Here is a 15231-nt window from a genome sequence, read left to right on the forward strand (position 1 = left end):
CCCAACACTACCGAACTACTGCTGTTGAAGCAGGGACATCATGCACTGGCCCAGAGCAGCCTACCACTGCAAAATGAATATCAGTAATTTTTTTTTTTTGGAAATAACATCTGAAGTGGCCTTGATAGCTGGCGACTATTAGCACTTGTAGACGCACAGGAAACGACCTAACTAATATTTGTGCTGTGGTGCCGTGTGAAAAAAAAAAATTAATGCTGCCGATATCATGAGGCTTATTTTTATTGATTCAGAATTTACCGACGGATGTCAAGCTCAACGCTCCTGCAAATTCCTCCTCACCTTGCAAACTTACTCAAGGTAAGTGAATACCTGCATAAACTGGTTATGGAACCTTGACCTTCATTTATCAGACCATCAGAGGGACTGTCTTTAAAAAATATATATTTTAGCTGAATGTCTTACGAGACGTTGGCGGTGAGCCAAGAGTTTAAAATCTGCCCCGCTGCAGCGAAAAGCGAAGCAGCCTTAGGTTCGATGTAGCGACAAAACTATATCGAATGTTAGTGGTTTATTTTTCATGCACTAATTACACCCATGCATCGTAGCGACTGACCTTACAGAATTCTTAGGACGAGGAAAATCTGCCTCTCAAAGGAATTTTTCTTGCATCCGAGCACAGTCTTAGACAACCTTCAGTACACAGTTGCCCTGAGCATACAAAACAGACCCACTCGTCACGATACGCTCCAGATTATACGGAGCCAGAAATAGTGCCCGCGCTTAGAGTAACACCAGTAGCTTGCTTTTCTCCGCGAATCTCAGTTTACTGTAGTTTCACCTTGCTCCACCATAAATTGGCCCGTCTCCCGAATTGTTGACATAAGCTCAAGGTGCCAATCTACCAAAACACTGTTCGCCCTCTTCTTATGCTTCTTTGCAGTATGTAGATGACTGGTGTTTTGATGTGTTCAATGTGAACGAGGTAGCAAATGGACAAGTCCTGCGCTACCTGACGTATGAGCTGTTTGGGAGATATGGCATTGTCCATAAGTTCAAGGTAAGTGTTCAGCCTCACGACAGTCCTTGCGCATATAGCAAGCTCTCAACATGCCTGGCAATGCACGTCATCAATAGCACTACCGCTTGTCATTTTCTCACTGACGTAATAAAAAATTTTAATTCCGTGCCGCAAGCCTACAGTGATATAGTCAGATGCAACTCAAGAACGATGCAGCTTATGCCCTCAAAGGAGCCCCTCCACCCAATGATTTTCATGATGTTGAGGTTAATCCGACTAAGCCCTGGTTATTCCCTTTCATCTGCCACACCCCGCGAAATTACACTAGCAGGTGCAAGGGGATCAAACCATGACGTCATCAGAATTCATAGACGCCATCGGCGGGAGGGCCTCCTTTGAAGGGCATTTGCCGCTTCGTTCTTGAGTAGTATCTGACTGAAGATGTAGACTGCTCGAAGTCTCCAAAAAACATGGTTAGCTTGTTAGTCATGTTACATACATATGACCTCTTAGTATTGCCTAAGCATTTATCAGAATACTGTAGCTATTTCGGAGCCGGAGATTACATGCCTATGTACTGAAATCTAGTTTTCCCCGTGCTGAAAGAAAATTTGTTGAGGCTTTTTTTTTTTACCGTTTGAAGGCATCACCCAAACTTTATACGTGTTTTCAACACAATCGCCAGCGAAGTGGCAAATAGGATAGAAGTTACTCGGCAGATTATATTTGGAAAAAATGTAAGCGGTCTAAGGGCAATACCGAGGGGTACTACAAAAATAAAAGATGCTGATGCAGAAGAACGCCTGCTAGCTTGGACGAATCATTGCCTGCGAATGAGCTATGCATCCTGCCAAAAATACGGGGAATTAAACGCAAAATCTCAATCCTCATTTTGCCATTTGTGCACGCGCTATTTAAGAATTTATGGAAATCTGATAGAAATTAGTCAACATGTGTATTAATGTCGACGCTCGACTGATGCCGGTTGACTGTCGCAAAGAAGTCTTTTCCAACATCTACATAGACAAGAATAGTATGAAATAACACATAGCAAGGTTTTCGGATGTGAGGCAAGTTGCATGTTTAATTAATTGTTAAGGTAGTACACCTATGCACCTTAGGTTAACGAAAAAGACCAATGTCTCATTGCATTTTGAATTTTTGTTTGGGTCCGAGCAATCTTGCCCACCTTATAATCCTGTGCACCCCCGGATGGTATAATAAACTGAATGACCTAATGATGCTATTTGTATCGAAAGTAACATTGGACATTGCTGAACGAGAAGGTGAGATTGGGAAGTCAAGTAAACCGCTGTTGGGCTCAGTCGTAAATACGGAGCAGAAAACGGCGTTAAAATCTTCATTAGCGTTATGGTCGGCAGTGGGAATGTTGCTATCGTTGTGCAGTGACAGTGCTTTACTGTTAGCTGCGATAATTATTTTTCAAAACTTCTGAGGGTTACTCAGAATGTGTTTGGTTATATTGATGAAATGAAACTGCACTCAACTTTTTCGGGGAGATGCTGGAATGATTATTCTGTCGCGTAGTATTTGACTGAGGTGCTGCTGAAAGTAAGATACAAATCCTTACCAGGAATTCGGGATAGTGCCCAGCCAGTGCTGCTAAGCCTAGCGGCCTTTCACGTTCTGTTCTGCAGCCATTCGGTCACTCTCTTTCTTTCTAAAGTCATGGATGATTTCAGAGCACTCATTTTGAATGTTCAGAGCCATTCGCCGCGTGATGACAGCCAAGGGAACTAGAAGCGCTTGTCCCGAATCACTAGTAATGAAGATGGCTCCATGAGATACGAACTTCCGTTGTCTGAATATGCGAGACAGTGCGGAACTGCGGAGATGACGTTTACGCATAAATATAGCAGTGGCCGACATTGCGTTGAAAGACGATGAAAATGGTAATGCGCATGATCCCTACCTACCTAAGCAGCCTACTGGACGTTTTGTTTTCTACCTAGAGCTCCAATGGTTAGGGTCGAACCCAAGCAGTTAATGTTTCGTGTTTTTTCTTGTCATGCCACTTGCCAAGGTAGGCTATAGTAAGTTGCGATACTGATGCCAAGGAGCTGTAATGAATTCCCGACGCACTCATGTTTCAATGCAAGCCAAAAAGCTCATCTCGGCTCATCTTCCGCAACCACATTTCGGGGACGCCAGAAGCTGGGCATGATCGCGCATGTATCGAGATTCGTTCTTCACCCGTCAAGCGTAAAAGCCTGACCTTTGCGTTCTTACCTGCAGATATCGTCAGCAGCGCTAGAGAATTTTATCTCTGCTGTGGAGCAAGGGTACTGCAAATACAAAAATCCCTACCACAACAACCTGCACGCAGCAGACGTCACCCAGACCGTCCATTACATGCTCTACTCGGCAGGCATCAGTGTAAGTAGCAGCAATCAACATCTTTTTTAGTAATCCCTGAAGCCAGCGGAGGGATACAAGCTCTGTCTACGAAAGTATTCTTTAAAAATGCATTTGCCTTTAAAAATGCAGTGAATCTTGCGTTGCAACTTAATCGTTTGAACGCACGAGTTAACTGTCTGCGAGTGAAAAGTACGCACTCGTGAGGGCAAAAATTTGTCCACAAATCCAAATTCGCTGACCAATTATCCATTATAATTTCCTTGCTGTCGTAGAGCGCACAAATGCTTTACGATTATTTCGGTGTCATAGTAGCTATCGTGATATTGCTACAAACAGATGCGACTAAACGAGGCCCGCTGCAGCGTCTGGTCGCATTTTTAGCAGATTAGTTCACAGCGTTATTAGTTCACAGCGTTTGCATACTTACGCAATGGCTCAATGACCATGGCTTTCTGCGTTTGAGCACTAGCTCTCTAGTTTGACTCTTCACCGTAGAGCACTCATTTCGCTGAAGGAGGAATGCAAAGGCACGTGTTCTGGGAAATTAGCCTACGTTAAATGAACATAAGGGGTTAAAAGTACAGGGTTCTTAAAGTAGTAAATGATGCGTTAGGTATTAGTATACATGGATCAACCCATGGAAACAAGCAACTAAAATTAAGTGCCTGTAGTACTTTAAATGTCAAGTTCCCTGTGTGCCAACTGGGTGCATGCTCGGGCCTTCGTCTGAAACCGTGAACCAAGTGCCACTGCCGCGCCATAGTGCCCAGAAGCCCCAGACAAGCCGCAGGCCCGGGATGTACAGCGCCATGTTGGGTCAGTGGCGCTGTATAACTAAGCGTAGTTTTTGAGTCAGTCTTGCCTCTAAATGTACAACAAATTTTCATGCGTGAGCTGCAGACGTATTCTGCAAGCGTACGCCAGAAACACACATTTATCTCACTAAGTGCACGAACATGTTTACAAAATAATTTAACTGCGTGGACACGGCTCCCCAACATTAATTTGTACGAGAGGCAAAAGTTGAAAGCCTCTCCTATTTTCAATAATCTCATCGCCGAAAACCCCGCAATATGCCGCTTACACGGCTAGCATTGTAAGGTACACTATTTAAGTTCAGAGTGTTCACATTTCTGTTGTAATTTCTCCGTGAGCCATTTCACCCTGGCAGATCAAGCCCAAAATCGTCCACCTTACGCCTGTAAAGGCTGCACCACCACAAGCACACATTTCATGCTGTGAAGCTGCCTACTAGCTGCTTGCGTTTGTCGCATTTGTGCGTCGCCAGAAAGGAGCAACTAAGAAAAAGAAGAGTACATGGAAGAGCGACTACTCTTCTTCTTCCTCCTCCTCCATGGCACAGAAAGTTTGAACACTGGCGTTCGCATAAGACATTGCAGCGCCACATACTGCGATGACACGAACTGCGGGTAAAATGATTCCATAAGCTGGATTCACCGCTAGGGTCCGCATGGTGCCCGACCAAACCATGTGCGAGATCATAGTTCTGTTTAGTTGCTCGTCTAGTTTGTTCAACTTACTACCTATTGGAGTTGTTCACGTACTCGATCATGTAGTGTTCTGATGTCATAGTCAGTGAGTTGTGGTTGCATTGCAGAGCTGGCTGACAGAACTAGAAGCATTTGCCACCTTGTTTGCGGCAATTATCCATGATTATGAACACACTGGAACAACCAACAATTTCCATGTGATGTCTCGGTGAGTGTGCTTTCCGTACTAAGCGAGTGGATTCACCGTGTTTGCCCGTAAATAATGCAGCCACAAATAAGACGCGAGAGGGTCTATAGACTGCTCAAAACATTTAAAAAAGACTGACGCCCAATCGGGCAGGGCGTCTGTGGCGCTCTTATTGGCCAGCTGCGGCGGGAGCGCGACGCTCCGATTTGCCACCTATGGCACGGCAGCATGCTCCGCGCTGCACGCCCCCCACCCCCCTCCAACTGTGCGCATGCGCGCCGCTCCGATCGGCCATCTGGAGCTGCGGCACGCCGCTCCACAGGCTATGCGAAGCTTTGTCCCATGAGACCCCTCATAATGCGCCATTAAAACCTAAGGTAAACAGCTCTCTCTGTAAAAGTAATGTAACGAATATAGCTTTAGCTAGTGATATATCATATGGGGCCTTAGACAAAATTTAACAAAGGGAATAGTGTGCCAAGCAAAAGTCTGGAGACCGCAGTAGAGCTGGCCCAAATGCTTGGCAGAGCTATCTGGGGGCATGGCGCCTGATATGTAGAGAGGGGAAATATATATAAACGCGTTCTTACTAATCTGCTGGTCCTCTTACTCGATTCGATCTGATGTATAACGACGGAGGTGCAGGGCCCGTTCACAGCTTTCGTCGTGGGTTTTTTTTAGTTTTTTTTTAGGGTGCACAAACAGGTCACGTGGTGTGCACGTTAAAGGTACACTGAGGGCAAGTTGAAGTTCACCTGTTTCGATAAGGTACCGCGTAATTACAAAGAGACCATTCTCACCGAAAGCAGAGTCTTTATAAGCTAGAAAAGACCACTAAATGAAATACAGTTGTCGCCATCGCCGGCCGAATTAACAAGTAAAATGCATGCGTCGACACCGATTTTTTTGGGAGGATCCCAGAGGCTAGGCTACTCCGCCATATTCGCTACAAAATGGCAACAACTAGCAGACGTCACGAGTTTGAATAGATTTGTGGCGAGAATATTTTTAAATTTATTTTTCTCATACATAAATGTGTCTTTTTCTGCTGGACAAATGTCAGCATACCCTGAAAGAGCCAGAGAATTAATTTTTATTGAGAACAATAATTGGATGAAGTTATCCTCAGTGTCCCTTTAAGGGGCGCGGGCAACTCTAATTTGACGAGGCACTTTGTTGCAGACCAAAATTTTCTCAGCAGGGACAAAGTTAAGAGGTTAAGAGGTTGCTAGCAGAGGATAGTTGACCTTCAAAATTTCTCTATGTGGCCCTTCATTGGCCCCCAGGAGGGCCTAGATATGCACTTCCTGCCTCCCCACAAAGCTCAATAATCACGCCTTCCACCCCACAGCGCAAACTTTGGTGCCTGTCTGCCGAACAACCTTAAAAAGTGTCCGTTCTCGCTGCACCATCTGCTAGTGTCTGCCATGGCGAACGGCGATGCGGGTGTGAGTGCTAGGCGAAAACAGGTCCCTTCCATGTATTGTGTCTGCACAATATATCCACAACAATATATGGCCCGAAACTTCCAGAGCTGGATTCATAGATTTCCATTGCAGTACTGAGACATGAAAACGCCGTGCCAAGATAGGCAACCGCTTTAAATCAGACCACTTTAAATCAAACTGCATTTACGTATGCACAGTAGCACAAAAGTCCAATGAAAAAGCGAAAAATAAAACTAAGGTACGAAGTGTGTCAAGCTTCTTCCATTTGTATGCTGTATCTTTTTCTCGCTATTGCTGATATGCTTATGTTATAAAATGCCAGTGCACCCGAGCATCTACTGTCGTTAACTGCATTCATTGCAAGCATTGCTTTGCTTCACTTGTGTGCCGTCTGCTAGCTCAGAAGCTAGCGAAGAGGGCCAGCAGACTGTAGAAGAAGGAAACTACAGTTGGATACAACTCAAGAACGAAACGGCAAATGCCCCCAAAAGGAGCTCCTCCAGCCAATGGCATTGACCGATTCTCCCAAATCGAGTGAATCTCCGCGTTGACCATCTCCTTGGACCTGGTAGCCTGAAATGGCAGGATGTGGCAAATGAATATGGAATAACCACGGCTTAATCGGATTAACCGTGGCATCATGAAAATCGGTCACGTCATTGGCTGGAAGACCCCTCTTGAGCCGCATCGGCCACTTCATTCGTGAGGTGTATCCGACTTTTTATTGGGATAGACCCTTTGCAAAACTCTAGAAATCAGCTCCTCTGAACAGTGAAAGCCCCTTCACCATGGCTGCCAAACCTGTTTTGAGGGCAGAAATCGGGTGCAGCGCTAGAAGCATCTATTGTCAGAGTAATGCTGCCTGCCTTTCCTGTGTGCTTCTGCTTTAAGTCCCTGTCGTAATAAAGGAATTAAGCCCAGCTCTGCCAAGGCATTGCTTCCCAGGTGCAATACACCCTCCTGCATTGCAGGTCACAAAGGGAGGGTGAAACACAGCTGTGCCAAGTAGTCTTCAGTGCTGCAGCCAATTTCTGCCCTTAGGATGGGCCACACTGCCATGGTAAAGAAAAGCTGACTTGCAGATTTTGGAATTTCAGTGCACACAACAGATGTACAGGACTTGAAACGGACTTTTGAAATGTTCTGTTTGTTGTGTGGGCTGTAATTCTAAAAGCATGTAGAACCAACTCACCCAAACCTTAACATTTTGCAAAAGGCACAGAGCGAGCAAAGCTAGCTCTTTGTCTCAGTCATGTATTTCTCACAAGGTCCCGTGTCACTATCCAATTCTTCTCAAACGCTTTAGACAAGCTGAGCAATGTACAAATTTTGACCAATTTTGACTGCTGCCTTTAAAGAACTCATTTACGTTTTCAAATCATCTGATGCCTCAAAACCATACACAACTCTCGCTTTGCTCTGCTGCTTTCGCACTGCGTGCGTCAGACAGAAGAGAGAAAAATGCTCAATCATTGCATTTCGAAGTGCAGAACTGGCATCTCAGAAATGGAAGTGCGGTGAATCACGTGTTATATTAGTAGCATGGTTTTGAATATAATGCAAGTTACTGCACACAAAAAAAACTCTCATTGCATTCGTGCAAATACAGTATGCATATGTTACCTGTGTGTGCTTTTTGGAAGGATATTATTAAGAAAAGAGCAGCATTTCATAGCAAACTGCCTAGAACTAGCAAATACAGTCGCAGACAGAACAATATGGACCACACTTCCACATCAAAACTTTTCTGTCATGTTGTGTAATGAAAATAGAAATGTTTGCTGGCTTTATGTGCAAATACAAAAGTAAATATCATTTGCATATGCATCAAACGTCCATTATTTTTCACTAGATAAGGCGTCAGAAGACTTTGACCACTGAAGCCTGGTTCATATTTTTCTATCCGGACTGTGTGTTTTACAATGGAATCAAAAATCAAACAGAATAACTGCAGCTGCTGGGAATGATAACAAAAGAAAATTAATTAGTAAAAAAAAATATGTATGCACAGATAGAAATGACAGACTGCTAACATACCAAACAGCAAAAATAATGTGCATTGAGCACAGATTTTTTTCATACATAAGTTTGTCATTACACATAAAGTAGGCATCCTTTCAATCAACCAGACCTGTCAGCTTCACTTTTCCCAAGAATCATGCCAAGTGTTTCACTGTGGAGTTGTGTTATTACAGGTCAGAAACTGCGCTCATCTACAATGATCGATCAGTTCTTGAAAACCACCACATCAGCGCTGCTTTTCGCTTGTTAACAGAAGATGACCAGAACATTTTATCCAGCCTAAGTAAAGAAGAGTACAAGTAAGTTATTATTTCCCAAAAATAATCAAGCCACTCAGGCAGATTACACGTCTTTTTGATTTTCACTTTGATGTCATATTTGTTGCACAAAAGCATTCCCTTCGCATTGATCCACTATTACCAGCACAAAGAACACACAGCATGCTATTTCATGTTTTGTTTAAAACCTTAAGCTTTCTACGTATAACTGCTGTACTACAAGGATGCATACACAAGGCTGTGAAAGCACCTGTAAAGTATTTTAATACTGGACTCTTCAGGGAACTTGTGAATAGTCTTTGACTCAAGTTGATTGCAGAGGTACTTGACGCCACTTTTAAGTTATATTTCTGTTAGCTTCAAAAATAATTATCCAAAATTCTGCCCGTTGTATGCACATATATATTATTTTGCATTAGTTGCACCAAGACATAGAGTTCTTCGAAGGCTGCCGCTGTGGCACAGTGGTTATGGTGCTCGGCTGCTGACCCAAAAAATGCGGGTTCGATTGCGGCCATGGTGGTCGCATTTTGATGGAGGTGAAATGCTAGAGGCCAATGTATTGTGCGATGTTAGTGCATGTTAAAGAACACCAGGTGGTCGAAATGACCGGAGCCTTCCACTACGGTGTCCCGCATAGACTGAGTCGCTTTGGGACGTTAAACCCCATAAACCAATCCAAACCAAGAATTCTTCGACACCAACCCCTATTGCCCTACCAGTGTGATTGCAGAAGACAGATTCTATATTTAGGTCTTGTTCAGTGGGTAGTTTACTTCATCTGAAATAATTTACGCCATATCTGAATAAAATGATCCTTTGACAAAGTGTTACCTCGTGCCACTGCTAGGTACCTGCATGTTAAGAATCACTTTTAATAGTAGTGACTTTAAAAATGCATGCTTTCAGTAGTTCTTTGTGCTGCCACATTTAGCTCACGCACATTGTGGGTAATATATAATGTATTGTCATTTATAATAACTGTACATAATTAAAACTTGGCACATACAGGGTGAGTTTTTTAACCTTTACAGATTTTTAGTTTACAAACTGTGAGAGATATGTTGGTGCGGTCTGTTGAGCTGGATTGTACAGCAAGGCAAACATTATGCATCCCATATGGATCAATAATTAAATAATTTACTAAAATTAACTAATAATCTTTTTATTTGCAATTTTAGGGGGCAAGGTTATATGGTGAAATTGATGGCCATCAACATCGAAGGTGAGCCGCGTTTTTAAATTTTCTTAATTGGCAATGTGGTTCGAAATATCGAATGTCAAAAATATGTATTTTAAAGCACATTGAGCTGGCTTTCCTGCACTAAACATTTATAAAATAGCGTCTCTCGCATTTCTTATGCATCAAATACAGGTGCACTTGGTCTGTATTTGATGATGTAGAAGTTAACTTGACTTCAGCGACAATACGACGCGAAGCGACATCACTTTATAATTAGGTAATGCGGGAATGCCAACTCAAAAAGCTTTCAAATGCATATTTTTGGTGTCCTATATTTCGAACCTCATTGCCAATTAAGAAAATTTAAAACAGGACTCACCTTCTGTGTTGACGGCCATCAATTTCACAATGTAACTTTGCACCCTAAAACAAAAAATCAAAGGTTTATTCATTCATTTAAGTTAATCAATCTAATACTTGTTCCCTATGAGGTACTAAACAGGTAAAATGTTTGAATAAAGTTGCAGAGCAGCCCTAGAAACTCCCAGTTTTGCCACCACTTGATGGCAGCTTTAGTCCAAGCCCAAAACGAATATTCAGCACAATCTGCATATGGATATCTGCTCTGAAAGTTTTTCACAGGGTGCACACATTTTCTGGCTGTTGCTATGGCACGCAAAAGGTGGTGGCATAGCGTGCACACTCACTACCAGCAGTGCCTCAGCAGCCACAGTGTTTGGCACAATTTCATGCTCAAATTTAGGCACCCTGTTCATAATTAATTTTGATCGAGTTGTGGTTACGTCTTAATAAAGTGCAGCATTTTTATAAAGCTGCCTTAGCGCAGCTATAAGAAATACCAATATTCAAGTACTAGCAGGAGAAGCAGCAGTGACAACAATGATAAGAGAAATTATTGTCATCTGATAATGTGAGCGAGAAGAGATTGTAGCCATAACAATTATTCATGTTGGGAGCAACATAATTCTTCTCCATACATGCAATTTAGTTCTGCATTTCACAGAAATTGTGACTTTTTTTCAGCACAGAATTAGTGTATTTTTATTTTCATCTATGAAATAGTGCATGCGACTGCTTTGCCTATATAAATGAATAATCATTTGCTTTAACCCTTTAACCACCAAATTATTTTCCAGAAAAAGTCCAAAATCGCCAATTTTTTTGGCATTTTTTGGTGAACTGACAGTTGTCAGGCTTAAAACACATGCAAAAGGTGCAAAATGCATTTCATGGACAACTACCACCCTCTAGTGTTATAAATTGCAACCTCCCCATTTGCCGACCGTAACTCATTTTTGGCAGTGGGAGCAAGGTAGCGTCGGGCAGGAGTAGTGTGACTCGTCACTAGCAATATTGGTACAATCTCCCATGATGAGCACAGCTCGGAGTTGGTGCTTAAAGGGTTAACTGTGCACATACTGCTCTCTCCTATTGATCATTTGTGAATTTTTATGCCTGTGATGATCATGCAAGCCCTTACGAATGATTTAAATATGGTAGAGCATTTAACATTTGAAGTGGACCCGATACCACTACTAATCGGCATTTGGTTAGATTACTGATCCTTGTGCTTTGCTGCTTTTTCAGAGAGTTCCGCCTGTTGGTGATTGAAATGGTCTTGGCAACAGACATGACTTCTCACTTCCAACAAGTAAAGACTATGAAGACAGCCCTCAGTCACCATGATTTCAGGTAGGAGCATGCTGTACTGGCCACATGGCGCAAGCATAAAACTTGACACAATTTTGAGTGGTCATCAGTCTATTTATGCTACTCTTGCTGTTTACTAATATTTTGCTTCAATTTAATCTGGTTAATTTTTAAGGCACTATGCAGAAACCACAATGAATAACCACCATGTATGTAATTGTGAAAGTTAGGAAAAGTGCCCACTTAAAATCATCATGGGTTTGAATGATAGTCTAGCAGCAACTGAAATTTAGCAAAATTAGGTCTGTTATTTCCAGTGCATCTTAGAACCAGTAATGTCTCTCACTGTTCTAAATCACACCAACATTAATGTTACAGTTGATGTTAAAAATTAAGACAAGGCACACTATATAACATTGGACAGTAATACAGAAGACCGGAAGCTAAACTCCATACAATCAGACAAAATTTGTTCGCTCTCTACCACTTCCATGACAGCAAGAACAATTTTCCACATTCTGAAAATTATGTAGCTTAAAATAGCATGCCTGATGATAAAATTATGTGTAATTATGTTGCGATGGTCCACAATGTACTCCAATCTTACTTCTGATGCAGCCTTGACAAGGCCAAAGCACTGAGCTTAATCCTGCACTGTTGTGACATCAGCCACCCAAGCAAAGAATGGAGGCTGCACCACAGGTGGACTTACCTTCTTATGGAGGAATTTTTTCAACAGGCAAGTTACAGAATTCTTTCCACTTTGGCTTTTTCAATCCCTTCTGCTATATACAAAGAATTGAAGCACAGGACCTTGCTATATTGTGATGAAGGGTTTGCATTTCTGCATCAGCTGGCAATGAATAACTGCAACAGCGACTTCTGGGTATGCTACAGGACATTAATCAGCATATGAAGTGTATTGATACACTGCGCCCTCACAGGACAAATTTTTCAGCACAGTACCACACATCTGAGCGTGCTCATAATAAACAAACATAGAAATCTGCGCTGTAAATTTGAAGAAAAGATACTGAAATTATGAATGTTTGGCCAAGAAAAAAAGGTGCAACTGTGCCTTAAGCTCTACCTTCACTGCAAGTCATGAATATGGGGCCATTTCAAAGCTAACCATACGTTATGGCTATGTAGCTGATTCATTCCATATGATGCTATTGTCTTCAACTTTTTATTCATTACATGTTGCACTTGTTACATAGTGAATTTCATGATTATTTAGGCAGAACATTAACAAAAGCTCAAGACATGACAGAAGCTAGAAACAACAGTGGAATAACAGAAAGCCACAAAGCAAAAAACTGGATATGAGAATCATTGAAGGGATACTGAGGACAACTGCATCCAATTATTGTTCTTAGTAAAAATTGATTCTCTGTCTCCTTCTGACTATGCTGACATTTGTCCGGCAGAAAAAGACCAATTTATTCCCGGCAGTCGATTCAAATTCCTGACATCCTTACCGAAAGGGACAGATTGCCATCATTTGGAAGTGAATGGCGATGTAGCATAGCCTTTGGGATCCAGAACTCTGTCTCAATGACATATTTTACTTGTGAAATCGGCTGGTGGTGGTGACACCTATGTTTCATTTTTTTTTTGTCTTTTCGGCTTATGCAGCTCAGTCTTTGGTGAGCATAGTCTCTTTGTGACTAGATCGCGGTGCCCAGTCGATACAGGCCAACTTCTATTTGTCCTCAGTGTCCCTTTAGGCCTTGAAGTTATAAAAGTACCAGTTAATAGCCTCTGACAATTTACATGTTAATTATGCACTAGTTTTCGGCATCTAAAATGTGGTTCCAAGGATTTCTGAAATGCCCAATACTGAAATTCATTGCTCATTACAAGAAAATTGCGCAAGTAATGTTGCCAAATGATCGCACTATGCCACTTGAGGCTCAAAAGTCATGCAAGTGTCAAGGTTTCCAGTTAGTTTTGCACAAGTTTGAGAAACCATAACATGGCACACACATACCAACATTCCTGTGCCCTTACTTCTTTGCACATTACACATAGGCCTCATTGGGAGTGATGAGAATAACTGTGCTGCCTGAACTGCCTGCTTTCTTATCACAGGGTGACAAAGAACATGAACTTGGACTTCCTTACTCACCGTTGTGTGACAGGAACACAACGCTCATCGCGGAGTCCCAAATAGGTACAACTCTAGATGACTTGCCTGAACTATGCTTGCACTGATAGTTGCTGTGCATTGTGTTTGCCAAGTGTTTTCACCAAGTTTGTAGCACATCACAGTCTTAAATGTATGCTGTGTACCACAAGCTCAGTAACAATCAGAAATAGTTTTGCCACAAGCTTCGTAACGAGTGGAAATACCTAATTTTATGACAGAATGAAACCTCTGACAAGGTTCAAGAACATGCATGGCATCAAGCACTTCACTTCAGTGCCTCCTGTGCAAAAACTTGCTACTTTTCCTTCTTGTCTTTATTGTTGACTAGTTTGGTCAAAAGCATTACACACAAGACATAGAGCAGCACTGGCTTCTGTGCACAGTCTGTCTCAAAGACACCATCTCTTCACTATTTGTTAATATTAACAGAGTCGGCCTTGTACAGAACTGAATATCCTGGACTTAGCATGCTTACTTTCTGCCTTAGGTTTTATTGACTTCATTTTGAATCCAACTATGGATGTGTGCGGGGACCTCTTGGAAAAAATACTCCTTCAGGTTGCACAAAGAGCAAATGAAGACAGCATTTCTGAAGAAGGCAGTGAGAACAAGATAACAGGTAAGACAGCTTTGATCCCAAAGAACTTGACGAAGTCAGCTCTCTTGAATAATGGAGTTCACTACCAGCATGCTTGTTACCATCAGCATTCTGAAGAAATTTAACGGCGTCTGGTACAGTATGATATGATATGTGGGGTCTAATGTTCCAAAACTGTACATTGGCTATGAGAGACATCATAGTGGAGTGCTATAGATTAATCTGGCCATCTGGGATCCTTTAGCAATGCATTGACATCACACAGCACATACGCGATTTTGAATTTCGCTGCGATTGCAATGCTGCCACCATGGCCAGGGTTTGATTCAACTGCGTTTAGCGTAGTAGGATATGATATGTGGGGTTTAATGTTCCAAAGCTGCACATTGGCTGTGAGAGACACCATAGTGGAGGGCTATGGATTAATCTGACCATCTGGAATCCTTTAACAATGTATCAACATCACACAGCACATAGGGAATATTGAATATCGCTGTCATCGGAATGCGACCACCATGGCTAGGGTTTGATCCCACGAGCTTGGGCTGAGCAGCTGAATGCCATAGCCAGTGATGTACCATAGAGACTTAACAGCATTTGGTGCTCTGCAAAAATATATGCTTCTATCAAAAGCAAGATTGATCACTCATGCTGCCTTTAAGATGACAAGGAAATAGAATTCCCTTTTGTCCTGTTATTAGTGGATTACAAATAAAAACAACATTAATATTTTATTCTGCTACCAGTCTGGAGGTTTACATGTTATAAGGTTAATCATATTTGGAATACCAAGCACATAGCCAGAGCTGTAATTTTTTTTATG

At 42.2% G+C, this 15231-nt stretch overlaps 1 protein-coding gene across 11 annotated transcripts in view; it reads left to right on the top strand.

Moving 5' to 3' along the window:
- The window catches only part of LOC144113214 (dual specificity calcium/calmodulin-dependent 3',5'-cyclic nucleotide phosphodiesterase 1A-like), a 533169-nt gene that overhangs the window by 509357 nt on the left and 8581 nt on the right, over window positions 1-15231 (top strand). For all 11 annotated transcript variants that reach the window (XM_077646184.1, XM_077646185.1, XM_077646189.1 and 8 more), the window contains 9 exons: window positions 252-318; window positions 902-1018; window positions 3236-3376; window positions 4977-5077; window positions 8700-8825; window positions 11596-11700; window positions 12277-12397; window positions 13753-13834; window positions 14298-14429. In XM_077646184.1, the coding sequence (XP_077502310.1) occupies window positions 252-318; window positions 902-1018; window positions 3236-3376; window positions 4977-5077; window positions 8700-8825; window positions 11596-11700; window positions 12277-12397; window positions 13753-13834; window positions 14298-14429 (992 nt within the window). The remainder of the gene's footprint in view (window positions 1-251; window positions 319-901; window positions 1019-3235; window positions 3377-4976; window positions 5078-8699; window positions 8826-11595; window positions 11701-12276; window positions 12398-13752; window positions 13835-14297; window positions 14430-15231) is intronic.

This window comes from Amblyomma americanum, chromosome 1 (assembly GCF_052857255.1).
Source record: "Amblyomma americanum isolate KBUSLIRL-KWMA chromosome 1, ASM5285725v1, whole genome shotgun sequence".
In the NCBI taxonomy this organism is placed as follows: domain Eukaryota; kingdom Metazoa; phylum Arthropoda; class Arachnida; order Ixodida; family Ixodidae; genus Amblyomma; species Amblyomma americanum.